The sequence below is a fragment of the Meles meles genome, chromosome 4, assembly GCF_922984935.1.
Source record: "Meles meles chromosome 4, mMelMel3.1 paternal haplotype, whole genome shotgun sequence".
In the NCBI taxonomy this organism is placed as follows: domain Eukaryota; kingdom Metazoa; phylum Chordata; class Mammalia; order Carnivora; family Mustelidae; genus Meles; species Meles meles.
Window position 1 is genome coordinate 102,332,301 of NC_060069.1, and position 12,981 is coordinate 102,345,281.

The window sequence follows — 12,981 nt, forward strand, 5'->3', positions numbered from 1 at the left end:
TAGAGATGTTTAAGAAAAGTAACTGGCATATGAAAATAAAAACTGTTTGAAAGTCGGTATTAACGTAAATAACTTTAGAACTAACCTTTATTTTCTTTTTAAGATTTTATTTACTTATTAGAGAGAGAGCGAGCCAGAGAGCACAACTGTGGGTGTAGGACAGCAGATCCCAGAACCTTGGCATCATGAACTGAGCTGAAGGCAGACGCTAAACCAACTGAGACACCCAGGTACCCCTAAAACTAACCTGTAGAACTAAATTTTAAAATAAGAGAAACTTACATACAAACGTTAATAAAAATCAGTACTAAGTTGCAAATAACAGTGGTAACTACTGAACACCCTCCAGTACTAGAAATGAGAAAAATAATCAGTTTCATGATTCTAACCAAAAGATGAAACAGGAAGGAAGAAAAAGTTCTAAAAACAAAGTATGGCGTAATGTAGTGATCATGGAGCTCCACTTTTTTACCATGATACAATGTTACCTTAACAGGCCTATAATTTTCTAAGTTATTAAGACATTGTGACTTAAATATGATAAATCAGTTAAGTCGAATAACCAGAATATGCAGAGAGAACCTAAACATGTACATTGTAAGGAACTCTTTGGGTGACCCTGGAGTGCAATCTTGGTTAAGAACCACTACCCCCAGTGACACCTGGATGACTCAGTGGGTTAAAGCCTCTGCCTTCGGCTCAGTCATAATCCTGGGGTCCTAGTATTGAGCCCCACATTGGGCTCTCTGCTCCACGGGGAGTCTGCTTCTCCCTCTCTCTCTACTTGTGATCGCTGTCAAATAAATAAATAAAATCTTAAAAAAAAAAAAAAAAAAAAAAAGAACCACTACCCTCAGAGGAAGCTGAACCTTTTCTCTTTAAAATAAATGAATTTTAATTTTTCTTCTGAAAAGTAAGTGATTGAGATGCTTACGCTCCTACAATGCTGACACTTCCTTCCCTTTCAGGATTTCCCAGACATTTCACCCTGCCAGCTCTCTCATAGAAGGAGGCCAGACGGGCACCAAGATATGCAGGATATCCACTATCTGAAAAATCAAAAAAGAAATGTAAGAGAGGTTCTAAGCCAATCCTAAAAATCGTATCAGCCTTCTTACATGATAAGCAATACAAAGACTTACCTGCAGGCATTTCAGCTAAGCGGCCGGAGATTTCTCTAAGGGCCTCTGCCCATCTAGAGGTAGAGTCAGCCATCATACTGACGTGATAACCCATGTCACGGAAATATTCTGATAGTGTTATTCCTAAATTGGGAAGAATATTGCAAATTACAGTTTTACAACGTAGACTCCTGACTTTGTCACCCTTAAGAAAACTTTACAACAACAAGGACATGAGATATACTGCTAGGTGTTCACCAAAATCTGTTCTCCCTCTTCTTTTGTGCACACAGTTGAATTATGTTTCCTGGCCTCCTTAATATTTAGATATGACCATGTAACTGACCTCGAGCTGACAGAATGAAAGTCAAAGTAATGAGTTCCATCATCAAGCAAGCCACACATCCTTCCATGCTCTTTATTCCTTCTCACTTACTGATATAGAGAGGACTCCCAGGAGCCCTGGAAGTTGTGAGTTAAAAATGAAAGAGTACTTTTCAGCCTGGGTCCCAGCCCAGAATGACAGTATAAAAGAAGAGTTCCCTGACCACTCGAAGAAAACATGTTATACTGAGCAATGACAAGTTTGGGTTTATTTGTTGCCATAGCCTATTCTATTATAATACATATTTTAAAAAGTAGGAAAAGACTTTTTCCTTATTCCTTGTTGAGATAATTAAGCCTAAAATTAATTTCACTGTAGCTTTTATCTACATATCATACATACACATTCCAAAACCCCCCAACTAATTAGCTTGTTTGGTTATTTTTCAAAAGCCGAAAATGTTACTAACCTGAGTAATATTTAATTATCCAGATCATTCTGCTGTGCATTATCAGGTTCCATTTTATTAACTTACAGTAAACCATTTAGAAGAGCCTAACATACAGAAAGAAGTCCTGGGTTCTAGTTTTTGTTCTGTCATTAACCTCAGCAAGCTAGCTTCATTTCCCAGTGTGGTTTCCTAATCTGTTAAAATGGAATAACTTTTGTTCTATCTATCTGTACAAATCAGATGAGATGATACATATAAACATCCTCTGAAAAGTACAATATACTATACAACTTAAGATACTAGAAAATTATAGGGGTGCCTGGGTGGCTCAGTGGGTTAAAGCCTCTGCCTTCGGCTCAGGTCATGATCTCAGGGTCCTGGGATTGAGCCTTGCATGGGGCTCTCTGCTCAGCGGGGAGCCTGCTTCCCTTCCTCTCTCTGCCTGCCTCTCTGCCTACCTCTCTGCCTGCTTGTGATCTCTGTCTGTCAAATAAATAAATAAAATCTTAAAAAAAAAAAAAGATACTAGAAAATTATAGTTGTTACTACACTGTAAGAGCCCCAAAATCTAATGCCCTGATTCCTTTATTTTATCAGTAAAGAAACAGAGGCATATATAAGTAAAATAAAATGAACTAAAATATTTAGCACTTTACTATTTATCATATTACATCTTTCAGAATAAGAAATACTGATATCTAAGTCTTCTAAAAAGATGATTCCATGGTCAAAGTCTTAAAAAAAAAATCACTTCTCATTATTGAGTCTTAAAAAAATACATTTGTCATCAAATATTCCAATGTGATGATAAGATCAGGTCCTCTATTATACCAGCATGGCTACATTTTCAGTCTCTGTGATGATGCTCATTAATGCTTGTATTAGAAAGGCTTGATGGAAGAGACTGATACACATGAGTAAACTTCAAAGGAGTTTCACAGACCTAACGATATCAGTTCCTACCAGTTAAAAAAACACCTCAGACAAAATCAAAAGATGAACAAACTGGGAAAACACTGGCAACTCATGACAGATAAAAGGCTAATTTCAAAGCTTTCATAAATCAGTAAGAAAAAGGAGTCCTATCCAAAAGGGACATGGACAGAAAGCAGTTTTCAAATGGTTACTACAGAGAGGGAAAATGCTAGCTCAGGAAAGAAATACAGACTGAATAGGTACCTAATATAAAGCAGGGATAGTAAAATGCTAATTGTAAAATCTAGGTACTGAGAAAATTAGCGTTCCCTGCAATATTCCTTCAAATGTCTATGTGTCTGATAATTATTGGTAAAGATATGGAGAAACAGAACTCTTGTTCGCTGTTAACCCTTTTGAAGGGCTATCAAAATCTAAAATCTACATTAGCTGTTGTATGGTTGGCAATTTTACTTCTACAAATTTACCTTACAAAAATGGACAAAGAAATGTGCATAAAACATAAAAAGAAACTATAAAAAAACACACATAAAGATGTTTTAGTGATGCAAGGTGTGTGATAGCAAAAACAGATCAATGATCCAACTGTCTATAGAAAGATGCTGGTTAAATCAGTTATGATGTAGCCATATAGCTGGGATACTGTGCAGCTATTTAAAAGAAGACCTCCTGTCTTAAGATAGATGAATATGTCACTTTCTCCTTCTCACACAAGTAATCACCAAACAAAGAGAACAAGACATATAAAAACTCTATTGTTAAAAACAAGGGGATATGTTTAGTCCCAAAACAAAATTATGAGGAAAACCACCTAAATGAGGTAAAACCCAAACAAGAATTCACACGAAGCTGGACATCTCAGATTAAGCCTCTGCAAAACAGGGGCAAACCCAAGAATCCTTTGTTTGGAACACTGCACAAGGGATACAGATTCCTTGGATCCAGTCTGGCATCAAGAAGCAGGGAGATGGTGACAAAATACATGCAGGCACTCCTCTACAGTAAGGAAGAGTAGGTGAGGCAGGGGAGAAGAGAGAAATTCATTGTAAGTGACTTTGCAGCCGTAGATTTCTGTGGTAGAAGAGAGAAGCAAAATAACTTACTTACACAACTCCATGCCATAACAAACTTCACAGATTCCCATTGAAGAAATCCTGCCACCCCCTCCCATCTCAAGGTAATAGTTAACAATACACATCAGTACAGGAACTATATAAAAATACAGAAGAAAAATACAACAGAAGAGCAAATACAACGATGGTCAAAAAACCTGCCAAAGAACTGATGAAAGCTGTGGCCACACTTAATGAAAGAAAATGTTAATAATGCATCCTACTACAACATAAGATCTCAAGAAATATACAGTAAGCTCAGAAAAGAGGTTTCTTGAGGAAGCAGAACTCAACAAAGAGCTGGAAGAAAAAATAAAGCCATTACAGAAATGAAGGTTTCATTAGAAGCAAAGCAAACAATAAACCCTGATTATCCTGTGAACAGATGGACAAAAGGCTAAATAAAAAGGATTAGAGAGAAAAGATACGTGTGGAAAATAGACAAAGGAGACCAGTATGTCTAGTTTGACGAAGATAACCATAAGACAGAAGAGAAAAAGTTTCAGAAACAATTAATGAAAACTCTCCTCCACCCCCCAAAACAGACATATTCATTGGTTGAAAAGGTAAATATGTTCCAGGGAAAATTCACCAAAACTATCAATACTGGCATATATCCTAATAAAGTTACAAAACTTTAAAGAGAAATTCCTTTGGGCAAAAAGAAAAATCAGTAATAAGAAAAAAAAAAAAAAGGTCAGTTTCAAATCTTTACCTGGCATTTTAAAAAAAAAGATTTATTTATTTTGAGAGAGAGAGAGCTCACATGAGTGAGCACACCAGGAGAAGCAGAGGAAAGGGAGAGAGAATCCCAAGCAGGCTTTGCACTGTTGGAGCCTGATGTGGGGCTCAATCCCACAACCCTGAGAAATTAATCTGAGTCAAAACCAAGAACCCAAGGCCAACTGACTGTGCCACCCAGATGTCCCGCTCTCCCTAGCTCTTAATGCTAGAATAAGAGGTCTCAAGGAAACAAATATTGATCCAAAATATTTATACCCAGCCAAACTACTATTAAAATTTAAAGGCAGTGGAGAGGGATCTGACTGGCTCAGTTTGAAGAGTGTGCAAGTCTTGATCTTGGGGTCATTAGTTTGAGCCCAAGTTTGGTGTAGAGATTACTTAAAGAGAAAGGAAAAAAAGGAGGAAAATTTAAAGGCTGTGGAAAAAAACAAACTTATGAAGAAAAAAGAATCTATGGAATATAGTTTTCCTGAGCCTTTCTTGAAGGAACTTCGTAAAACCAGACTTTGGCCAACCATGAAATGAATGGAGAAACTGTAGCCAAAGGACTACTGTGGGGAGTAACTCCATTTTATTCTAGGTTTAAGGCTAATAAAAAATTGTATGTAGGGTTATACAACAGAATGTGAATATTATAAATCCTGAAAATGTAGAAATAAGAGTACCAAAAGCTGGGTCAGAAGTGGGAGCAAAGATGGGAGGTAATACATAAACACACAGATTTTCTTATCTTTTATATCCAGCCATCAAGATATAATTCAAAACTGATAATTCAAGTTATAGAGATACAGATATATTTGGATTTAGAGCAATGGTAAAACATATAATAAAAAAAAAATAGTAGATGTGTCATTTATGGTCAGTGCTAGCTTTAAACTTATGAACAGATATAAGCTGCTTTTTCTCTAAAGATTTACTTTAGAGAGAGAAACAGAGAGTGAGCAAGTGGGGGGAGAGGCATAGAGAGGAGAAGAATCCCAAGTACAGAGCCCAGCGTGAGGCTTGATCTTAGGACCTGAGATCATGACCTGAGCCAAAATCAAGAGCTGGATTCTTAACCAACTGCGTCACCGAAGTGCTCCCAGATGTATACTGCTTTTATTCCAATTCATATACTCACCAGTATAAATAGAAGCTTCTCTAGCAGCAACAGGCATATTGGAGGTATTGGCTACCAAAGCTGTCCTCTTCATAATTGATTCCACCTTACCATCAACTTCCATTGTGAGCTAGAGACAAATAATCTATTTTGATCCTCTAATTTTCAAATAGAACATTTTAGTCCCCCATTTTTGTTTTTTGGTTTTTTTTTTACAATTTACCCATACTTAATTCCTATTATAATCAGTTTTCCCGAAATAATATTTCCCATCACTCCAACCCTTTCTCCCTACCTCACTGTGCTGTAAGAAGATAGGCATTATTTCTATTTCATAAATGAAATCCATTATTTTATGGAAGAAGGAATATTAGTTTAGCAACCTAATAGATCATATAAAACCGATATAAAGTTCCCATCCATAAATACCTTGTCTATTTTCTCTTTCTCCTAATAACTGAAAACCACAGCATCATGAAAAGAAACTTTAAAGTATCTAACTGAAAAAGTCAAATTCCTTTCCTTGAATATAAAAATTGAATCACAAATATAATTCGAAAATTCCTTAAGAGATCCTTCACAAATGAGAGCATTGCTGCAGATCCCACACAAAGCTTTATTAATTGCCACTGAAAGTTGTTTAGTGGTATTTTCTGTAGAATAACATTTGAAGCTTTATATATATACAAACCTCTGGGAAGTCTCGGAGGACTTCAGACATCTCATTTCCTCGTTCACCACATCCTACATAGATGATCACATCACTGTTGGAATACTTGGATAGGGACTGTGATATCACTGTCTTCCCACAGCCAAAAGCCCCTGGGATTGCAGTAGTTCCTCCCTGTACACATCTAAGCAAAGAAAACAAAGTGGATTACTTTACTCGGTAATAAATACTAACAAATAAAGTAGGTAAGTGACACAGAAATACAAGTTAAGGAAAAAAAGCACTTTGAAATACTTTCATCTATATCAGTATCTATATATAACTACATACACAAAGACAGATACACAGCTGCAGATACAAAAATTGCTCCCCCAACTGATACCTATAACAGTGTACTTTTTTTTATTATCACTAACCATCTCTACCATCTTTAATAGCTAGAACATGAGAATATATGCCAAAATGTACCTGGAGAAAAGGAATACGAAAATAAAACAGTAATAATGATCTTTGGAATGCTTATATAAATTAGTTTATGGAAGCACAATATAGGAATTAAAGCTAAAAGACAAATTTAAACAAATTTACTAAGTTGTCTTCTGAGGCAAAAAGTAAGACCTGAGAAAATCATATCCTGCCATAAAGGTTAATGAACGAGGACTTGTATTAAGGTGTCATTGTCAATCCCCTTTTATACACTGAGTAACTATTTATGAAGTACTTCCTAGGCATTAAACACTGTCTACAGATACTGGAGAGACACCAGCAAATAAGATAGCCACGTTTCTGTCTGCACAAAGCCCACATTCCAGCAGGGTAAAATGAAGAGGCAGCTGGTGATTACAGTGCCATTTAGCAGCTATGTTCAAACTTTCCCTATGAAGTGGTACCAGAGAGTCAACCACCCTTAAGGGCAGAGGAAAGTACATGTTGTGGTGTGTGTCTGTGTCCGTGTCCGTGTGGGTGTGTGTCTGTGTGTGTGTGTATGCAGGTAGAGCAGGAGGGTGTGGGAAGGAGAAATGAAATGTAACGCTAAGGAAAATGTCTTTGTAATACTGTGTTCTACTATAAAATTCACAGAAACACCATAGCCTTAATAATAATGATGGGGCGCCTGGGTGGCTCAGTGGGTTAAAGCCTCTGCCTTTGGCTCAGGTCATGGTCTCAGGGTCCTGGGATCGAGCCTCGCATCGGGCTCTCTGCTCAGCGGGGAGCCTGCTTCCTCCTCTCTCTCTGCCTGCCTCTCGGCCTACTTGTGATCTCTCTCTGTCAAATAAATAAATTAAAAATAAAAATAAAAATAAAAAAAATAATGATAGACTTCTTCAATATAAAACTAATATGCATTGAAGTTTTTTCCCCTTTAAACTTTTCAATGACTTCGATAAACTGAGTCCGTCTCTCAAATCACTTTTAACTTGGGCAGGGAGCCAGGGCTGGGTGTGACCCAGTTTGGAAATTCAACAATTCAGTGTGAAAAGTGCTGTCACAGAGAACATCCAAGGTGCTATGGGAGAACACAGGAAGGGATGCGAAGTCGACTCTGGATTGGAGTGGGGTTAGGAGATCCTTCCGACAGTAGCTAAGACCTGAAAGGAAGCAGAAATTAGCCAGACGAAGGGAAATAATGTTCCAAGCAGAGGAAACAGCATATCCAAAGGCCCAAGGGCAAGAAGGAGCACTGCTTGAGGAACTAAAAGTCCCTCAGGATGCCCGGCAGATGGTATATAAGGTGCTAGGGCAGTCAAGTGGCTGAGACACTGGAAAGTAAGTGACAGCCAGATCACAGCGGGTTTTGTAAGGAGTTATGGAGTATTTGTTTGAAAAGCAGTGAAGTGCACTTAGATGTTTCAAGCAAAACAGTGCAGGACCAGATATATGTTTTAGACGGGTCATTATGTAATATGGACAATAGTTAGAAAGAAGGCAAGACTGAAGAGAAGTCTGATTAAAATGTGATTATTGCAGGAATTAGGGTAGGATCCTTTATTAAAGTCATGGAGTAGGGATGAAAGATATAGATTTAAAAATATCCAGGTAATAGAATAAAAGCACTTGTTCAATAATTAGGTGTGGGCAGGTAAGAATGATCCTTGAGAGGAGTCACAGATTTCAGATTTGGCATTTTACCAGATGGATGACAGTGACATTGGTGCCAAGAGACAACAAAAAAAGATGAGCAACTTTCAAAGAGTGGTGATTAAGATAATGATTTTAGCTATGAACATACTGACTCTGAGGCACCTCTAAAGGCATTCAAAAGGAGAGGTATGAATAGAAGTGAATATGTGAGTGTGGAACTCAGGTGAGATCTGGGAGGAAGATACAGATTTGTCATATTAATATTTAAGTCATGAGTGTGAAAAAACTCTTAATATCAAAATTAAGGGAGAAGGGACCAGAAATGGAGAATAAGAACTTGTGGACAGAAGCTAACAGGAAAAACAAAGAAAGAGGATATTTCAAGGAGGAAGGAGTAGAAAGCAGCATCCGAAGTTACAGGAATTATGGAATTACAAAAACTTATTTATTGAATTATCAGTATGGGAGTGAATGATATTAGTGAGAGTAGTTTCGACTGGGTGGGCAACATGAATTAGAGGGGGGAAAGGGAGATGGCCAATTTATTTTTTCAAGAGGTCTCGCTTTGAACACAAGGAGACAAGTATTGGAAGGTAGAAAGGAGTAAGGAGTGGAAGGCAGACATTTTTTTCATTAGATGGGAAATAAAGGGAAGATAATCCTGAAGCTTATCTAAAAGGAGATAGCCTAAAGTGAGGTCTCTGAGGAGACATGAGGTAGGATATACTCCAGAAAGAGGAAAGGAAGAAGGAATCAATGGAAGTGCACATTAACTGAAGGAGTTTCAAATGTGATGACCTCTAACTTCTCTGTGAAGGCTCTAGCATGATCACTTGTTGCCAAACAAAGAAGGAAGAATGGAGCTGAGACTTTGACACAGGTGTAGAGGTCTGAAACAGCTGCTGAGGAGAGGAGGAGAATGGTAAATAGGGAAATGCCGGACGTGACCCAGCAGTGATGTTCTAACTTGCACTGGTTATCTGATTTTCTCAGCAGCCTGTGTGTAGTCCTGGGAGAAGGCGATAGCTGGACGGATTCACAGTTGGGATGCTGCCAGGAGGGATGTTGCTAGGTGTAACAAAAACAAAAGAACAAGAAAATTTAGGAGGCGCCTGGGTGGCTCAGTGGGTGAAAGCCTCTGCCTTCGGCTCAGGTCATGATCCCAGGGTCCTGGGATCGAGCCCCGCATCGGGCTCTCTGCTCGGCAGGGAACCTGCTTCCCTTCCTCTCTCTGCCTGCCTCTCTGCCTGCCTCTCTGCCTGCCTCTCTGCCTACTTGTGGTCTCTGCCTGTCAAGTGGATGGATAGAACCTTTGGAAAAAAAAAAAAGAAAATTTAGTATCCCGGCAAATACGCAGAAAATTGACAGACTAGTAAGCTTAAGCTAAATACTGAAGGATATGGAAACAGGAGGTATTGACTAATAAGAAGCCACAGGATCGAAGATCTTAATGAGAAATAGCGAGAATAATTCAGAGAGTAGGTTTCAAGGGTCAGTGGGATGTATGCGGGTTAGTGATCAAGGGTAAAGGAGTTACTGTACAATGGCTTCAGTCTTTCCTGTGGATTGAATGATGAAGTCATTTGTTGAAAGTAAAGCAGGGTATGGTGAAGCCTGAGAATTAAAAGAGGTTTTTAAGCAGTCAAAGAAAATGGCAAAGGGCAGACTATAAATTAAGAAAGAGTCCTGGGCAGCATGGAGAGCTCCGTTGATTTTAGAAACCATTGACTTATAGTGAATGATACCAATCTACTCATTCTAGGATAACTTAATAAAGACCGTCATATCTTTGGGCACAGATTTTCTTCTGGAAATTTTATTTTTTCAGAACGTTTCAGGAAAAAAACCTTTCCTTTTGCAACTGTGAAACGATAAATCTTCAATGATTTGACTCTATAACAAGCACTGGCAATATATGAATATATTTAACTAGTTCACTATTATTTCTCTAGATAAATTTATTTAGGAATAAATTTATTATATTTATTATAATAATTTATTATAGGATGATCACAGGAAACCTTTTATCTATAAACCAGTGAAACAATAAACACATATAATCCCGAGGGAAAAAAAACACAGGGCACAGCTCAAACTTACGGAAAAAGGGCATCAAGAACCCTCTGGCCAGTCAACAAGGGATGATTAGCTGGCAGCTTCTCAGTGACTGGCCGAACTTGACGTACAGGCCATACTTGTACCATGCTAAACTTTTCCTTTACGCCTTCAAATTCAAGCTCCAAGACAACATCCTATAAAAATATGGCAGGATGTTAAGTACAGTCAAATCTATGAACATTCCTTCCTCCAAAATCAAAGTAATTCCAGGTTCCTCTTGGGGGAGGAGAGGTGGTATGTGGAAGTAGAGAAGGAGATCTGTACTTCTTAATGCTCATCTTTATATACAGAGTTCTCATTTTTTTAACCAGGTGCACTTATTACTGTTTCAAGAATTTAAAAATAGGAGTTTTGAGAAAGAGGTATTTCAAGTAACAGAGGAATAGTTAAATAAATTATATGGATATGCACAAGGACAAGTCTTAAAAGATACAGATGATACTCTTGGGACGGGGAGAAATGAAAACTTTCAGAATTTACTTTGTATGCTTTGTGTGCTTACTTTAAAAATGCTTACCTATTAAGAACCCTAACATATTTAATAAAGTTAAATATTAAATATTTACAAAAGCAAAAAGATGAGTAATACTCTAACATTTATGAACACTGGGATGGTTTCAACTATTCAAAAACAATTCCAACATCCAGACTTATAGAAATCAGTAATTCTGTTGATACGTGAATTTGAATTACCTACCTCAGAGTGTTTCGTCCGTGTAGGAGTGTATGAGTCTCAAAGCTAGTGAGTCAGGTTGGCTGATGGCCCAGAATCCCAATCATTACTTAACTCTTTTGTTCTCAATATTTTGTAGAGAACAGACTTATTCTTGTGGAATGATTAGAAAAATATTCTTTTATCACATTTTGCTGGGAACAGATTACTTGTTATAAAGGTCTCCTCAATAAAGTAATCTTCATACCCACAAAGACTATTATTTGTCTACTGTATTTGATATGATATGACTATCAATAACATTCAAGGACTAAGTTTTAAATAGCTCATCCAGAGTCAGAATTTACATAATCTGTCATACAGTTTACTATATAAATATATACTGACAGTTAACTGCAAAGTAAGTCTATTCTATGCCTAAAGGATCGGGCTTTAAGTAATGTAGCAAAGTTAAGAAGGTAAGAAAGTGTTACACTACATATTGCTTTCCCTTAAAAAAGAAAAAAAAACAAAACCCAGTATGTTCTGCTTTTTATATTCCCAAGCCCAAGTTTAAAAATAAAATCATAAAAAAATCTTTAAAAATTATAGGAATTATTTACAGGGAACAACAGGTATTGGCAAGGATGTAGAGAAAGGGGAGCCCTCTTGCACTGTTAGTGGGAATGCAAATTTGTGGTGCAGCTATGCTGGAAAACAGTATGGAGGTTCCTCAAAAAGTTAAAAATAAAACTACCCGACAACTCAGGAATTTCACTGTAGGTAATTACCCAAAAGATACAGAAATATGATTCAAAGGGATACATGCACCCCAATGTTTATGGCAGCATTATCAACAATAGGCCAGCTATGAAAAGAGCCCAAATATCCATCCATTCATCAGTGGATGGATATTTGGGCTCTTTCATATATATATATATATATGGAGAAATATTATTCAGCCATAGAAAAAGAATGAAATCTTGCCATCTGCAACAATGTGGATGGACCTAGAGAGTATTATGCTAAAAGCAAAATAAGTCCTTCAAAGACAAACAGCATAGGATTTCACTTGTATGTGGAATATAAGAAAAACAGATGAACGGGGGGTGGGGGGGCAGGAAGAGAGGCAACCATAAAACAGACTTTTAACTGTAGAGGACAAACTGAGAGTTACTGGGGGGGGAGGTGGGTGGGGGATGGGCTAAATGGATGATGGGTATTAAAGAGGCCCCTTGCAGGGGCGCCTGAGTGGTTCAGTCCTTAAGGGTCTGCCTTTGGCTCAGGTCATGATCCCAGGGCCCTGGGATTGAGCCCCATATCAGGCTCCCCGCTCGGTGGGAAGCTTGCTTCTCCCTCTCTCACTCTCCCTGCTTGTGTTCCCTCTTTTGCTGTCTCTTTCTCTGCCAAATAAATAAATAAAATCTTAAAAAAAAAAGGCCACTTTTTTTTCATCACTTGTTGTGATGAGCACTGGATGTTATATGTAACTGATGAATCACTAAATTCTACACCTGCAACTACTATTACATTGTATGTTAACTAACAGGAATTTGAATAAAAACTTGAAAAAAAATGAGTAAGTGAATCTAACATATAACATGATGACTGTAGTTCACAGTATTCTATTATATACTTAAAAGCTGCTAACAGAGTAGATCTTAAATGTTC

General features: G+C 37.6%; 1 protein-coding gene across 3 annotated transcripts in view; it reads right to left on the reverse strand.

Annotated features, from left to right (window-relative positions):
- ATP6V1A (ATPase H+ transporting V1 subunit A) overlaps positions 1 to 12,981 on the reverse strand; it is a 62,991-nt gene that overhangs the window by 12,388 nt on the left and 37,622 nt on the right. For all 3 annotated transcript variants that reach the window (XM_046002865.1, XM_046002866.1, XM_046002867.1), the window contains exons 6-10: positions 10,641 to 10,792; positions 6,480 to 6,642; positions 5,810 to 5,918; positions 1,143 to 1,265; positions 935 to 1,049 (exon numbers count right to left, since the gene is read on the reverse strand). In XM_046002865.1, coding sequence (XP_045858821.1) covers positions 935 to 1,049; positions 1,143 to 1,265; positions 5,810 to 5,918; positions 6,480 to 6,642; positions 10,641 to 10,792 — 662 coding nt within the window. The remainder of the gene's footprint in view (positions 1 to 934; positions 1,050 to 1,142; positions 1,266 to 5,809; positions 5,919 to 6,479; positions 6,643 to 10,640; positions 10,793 to 12,981) is intronic.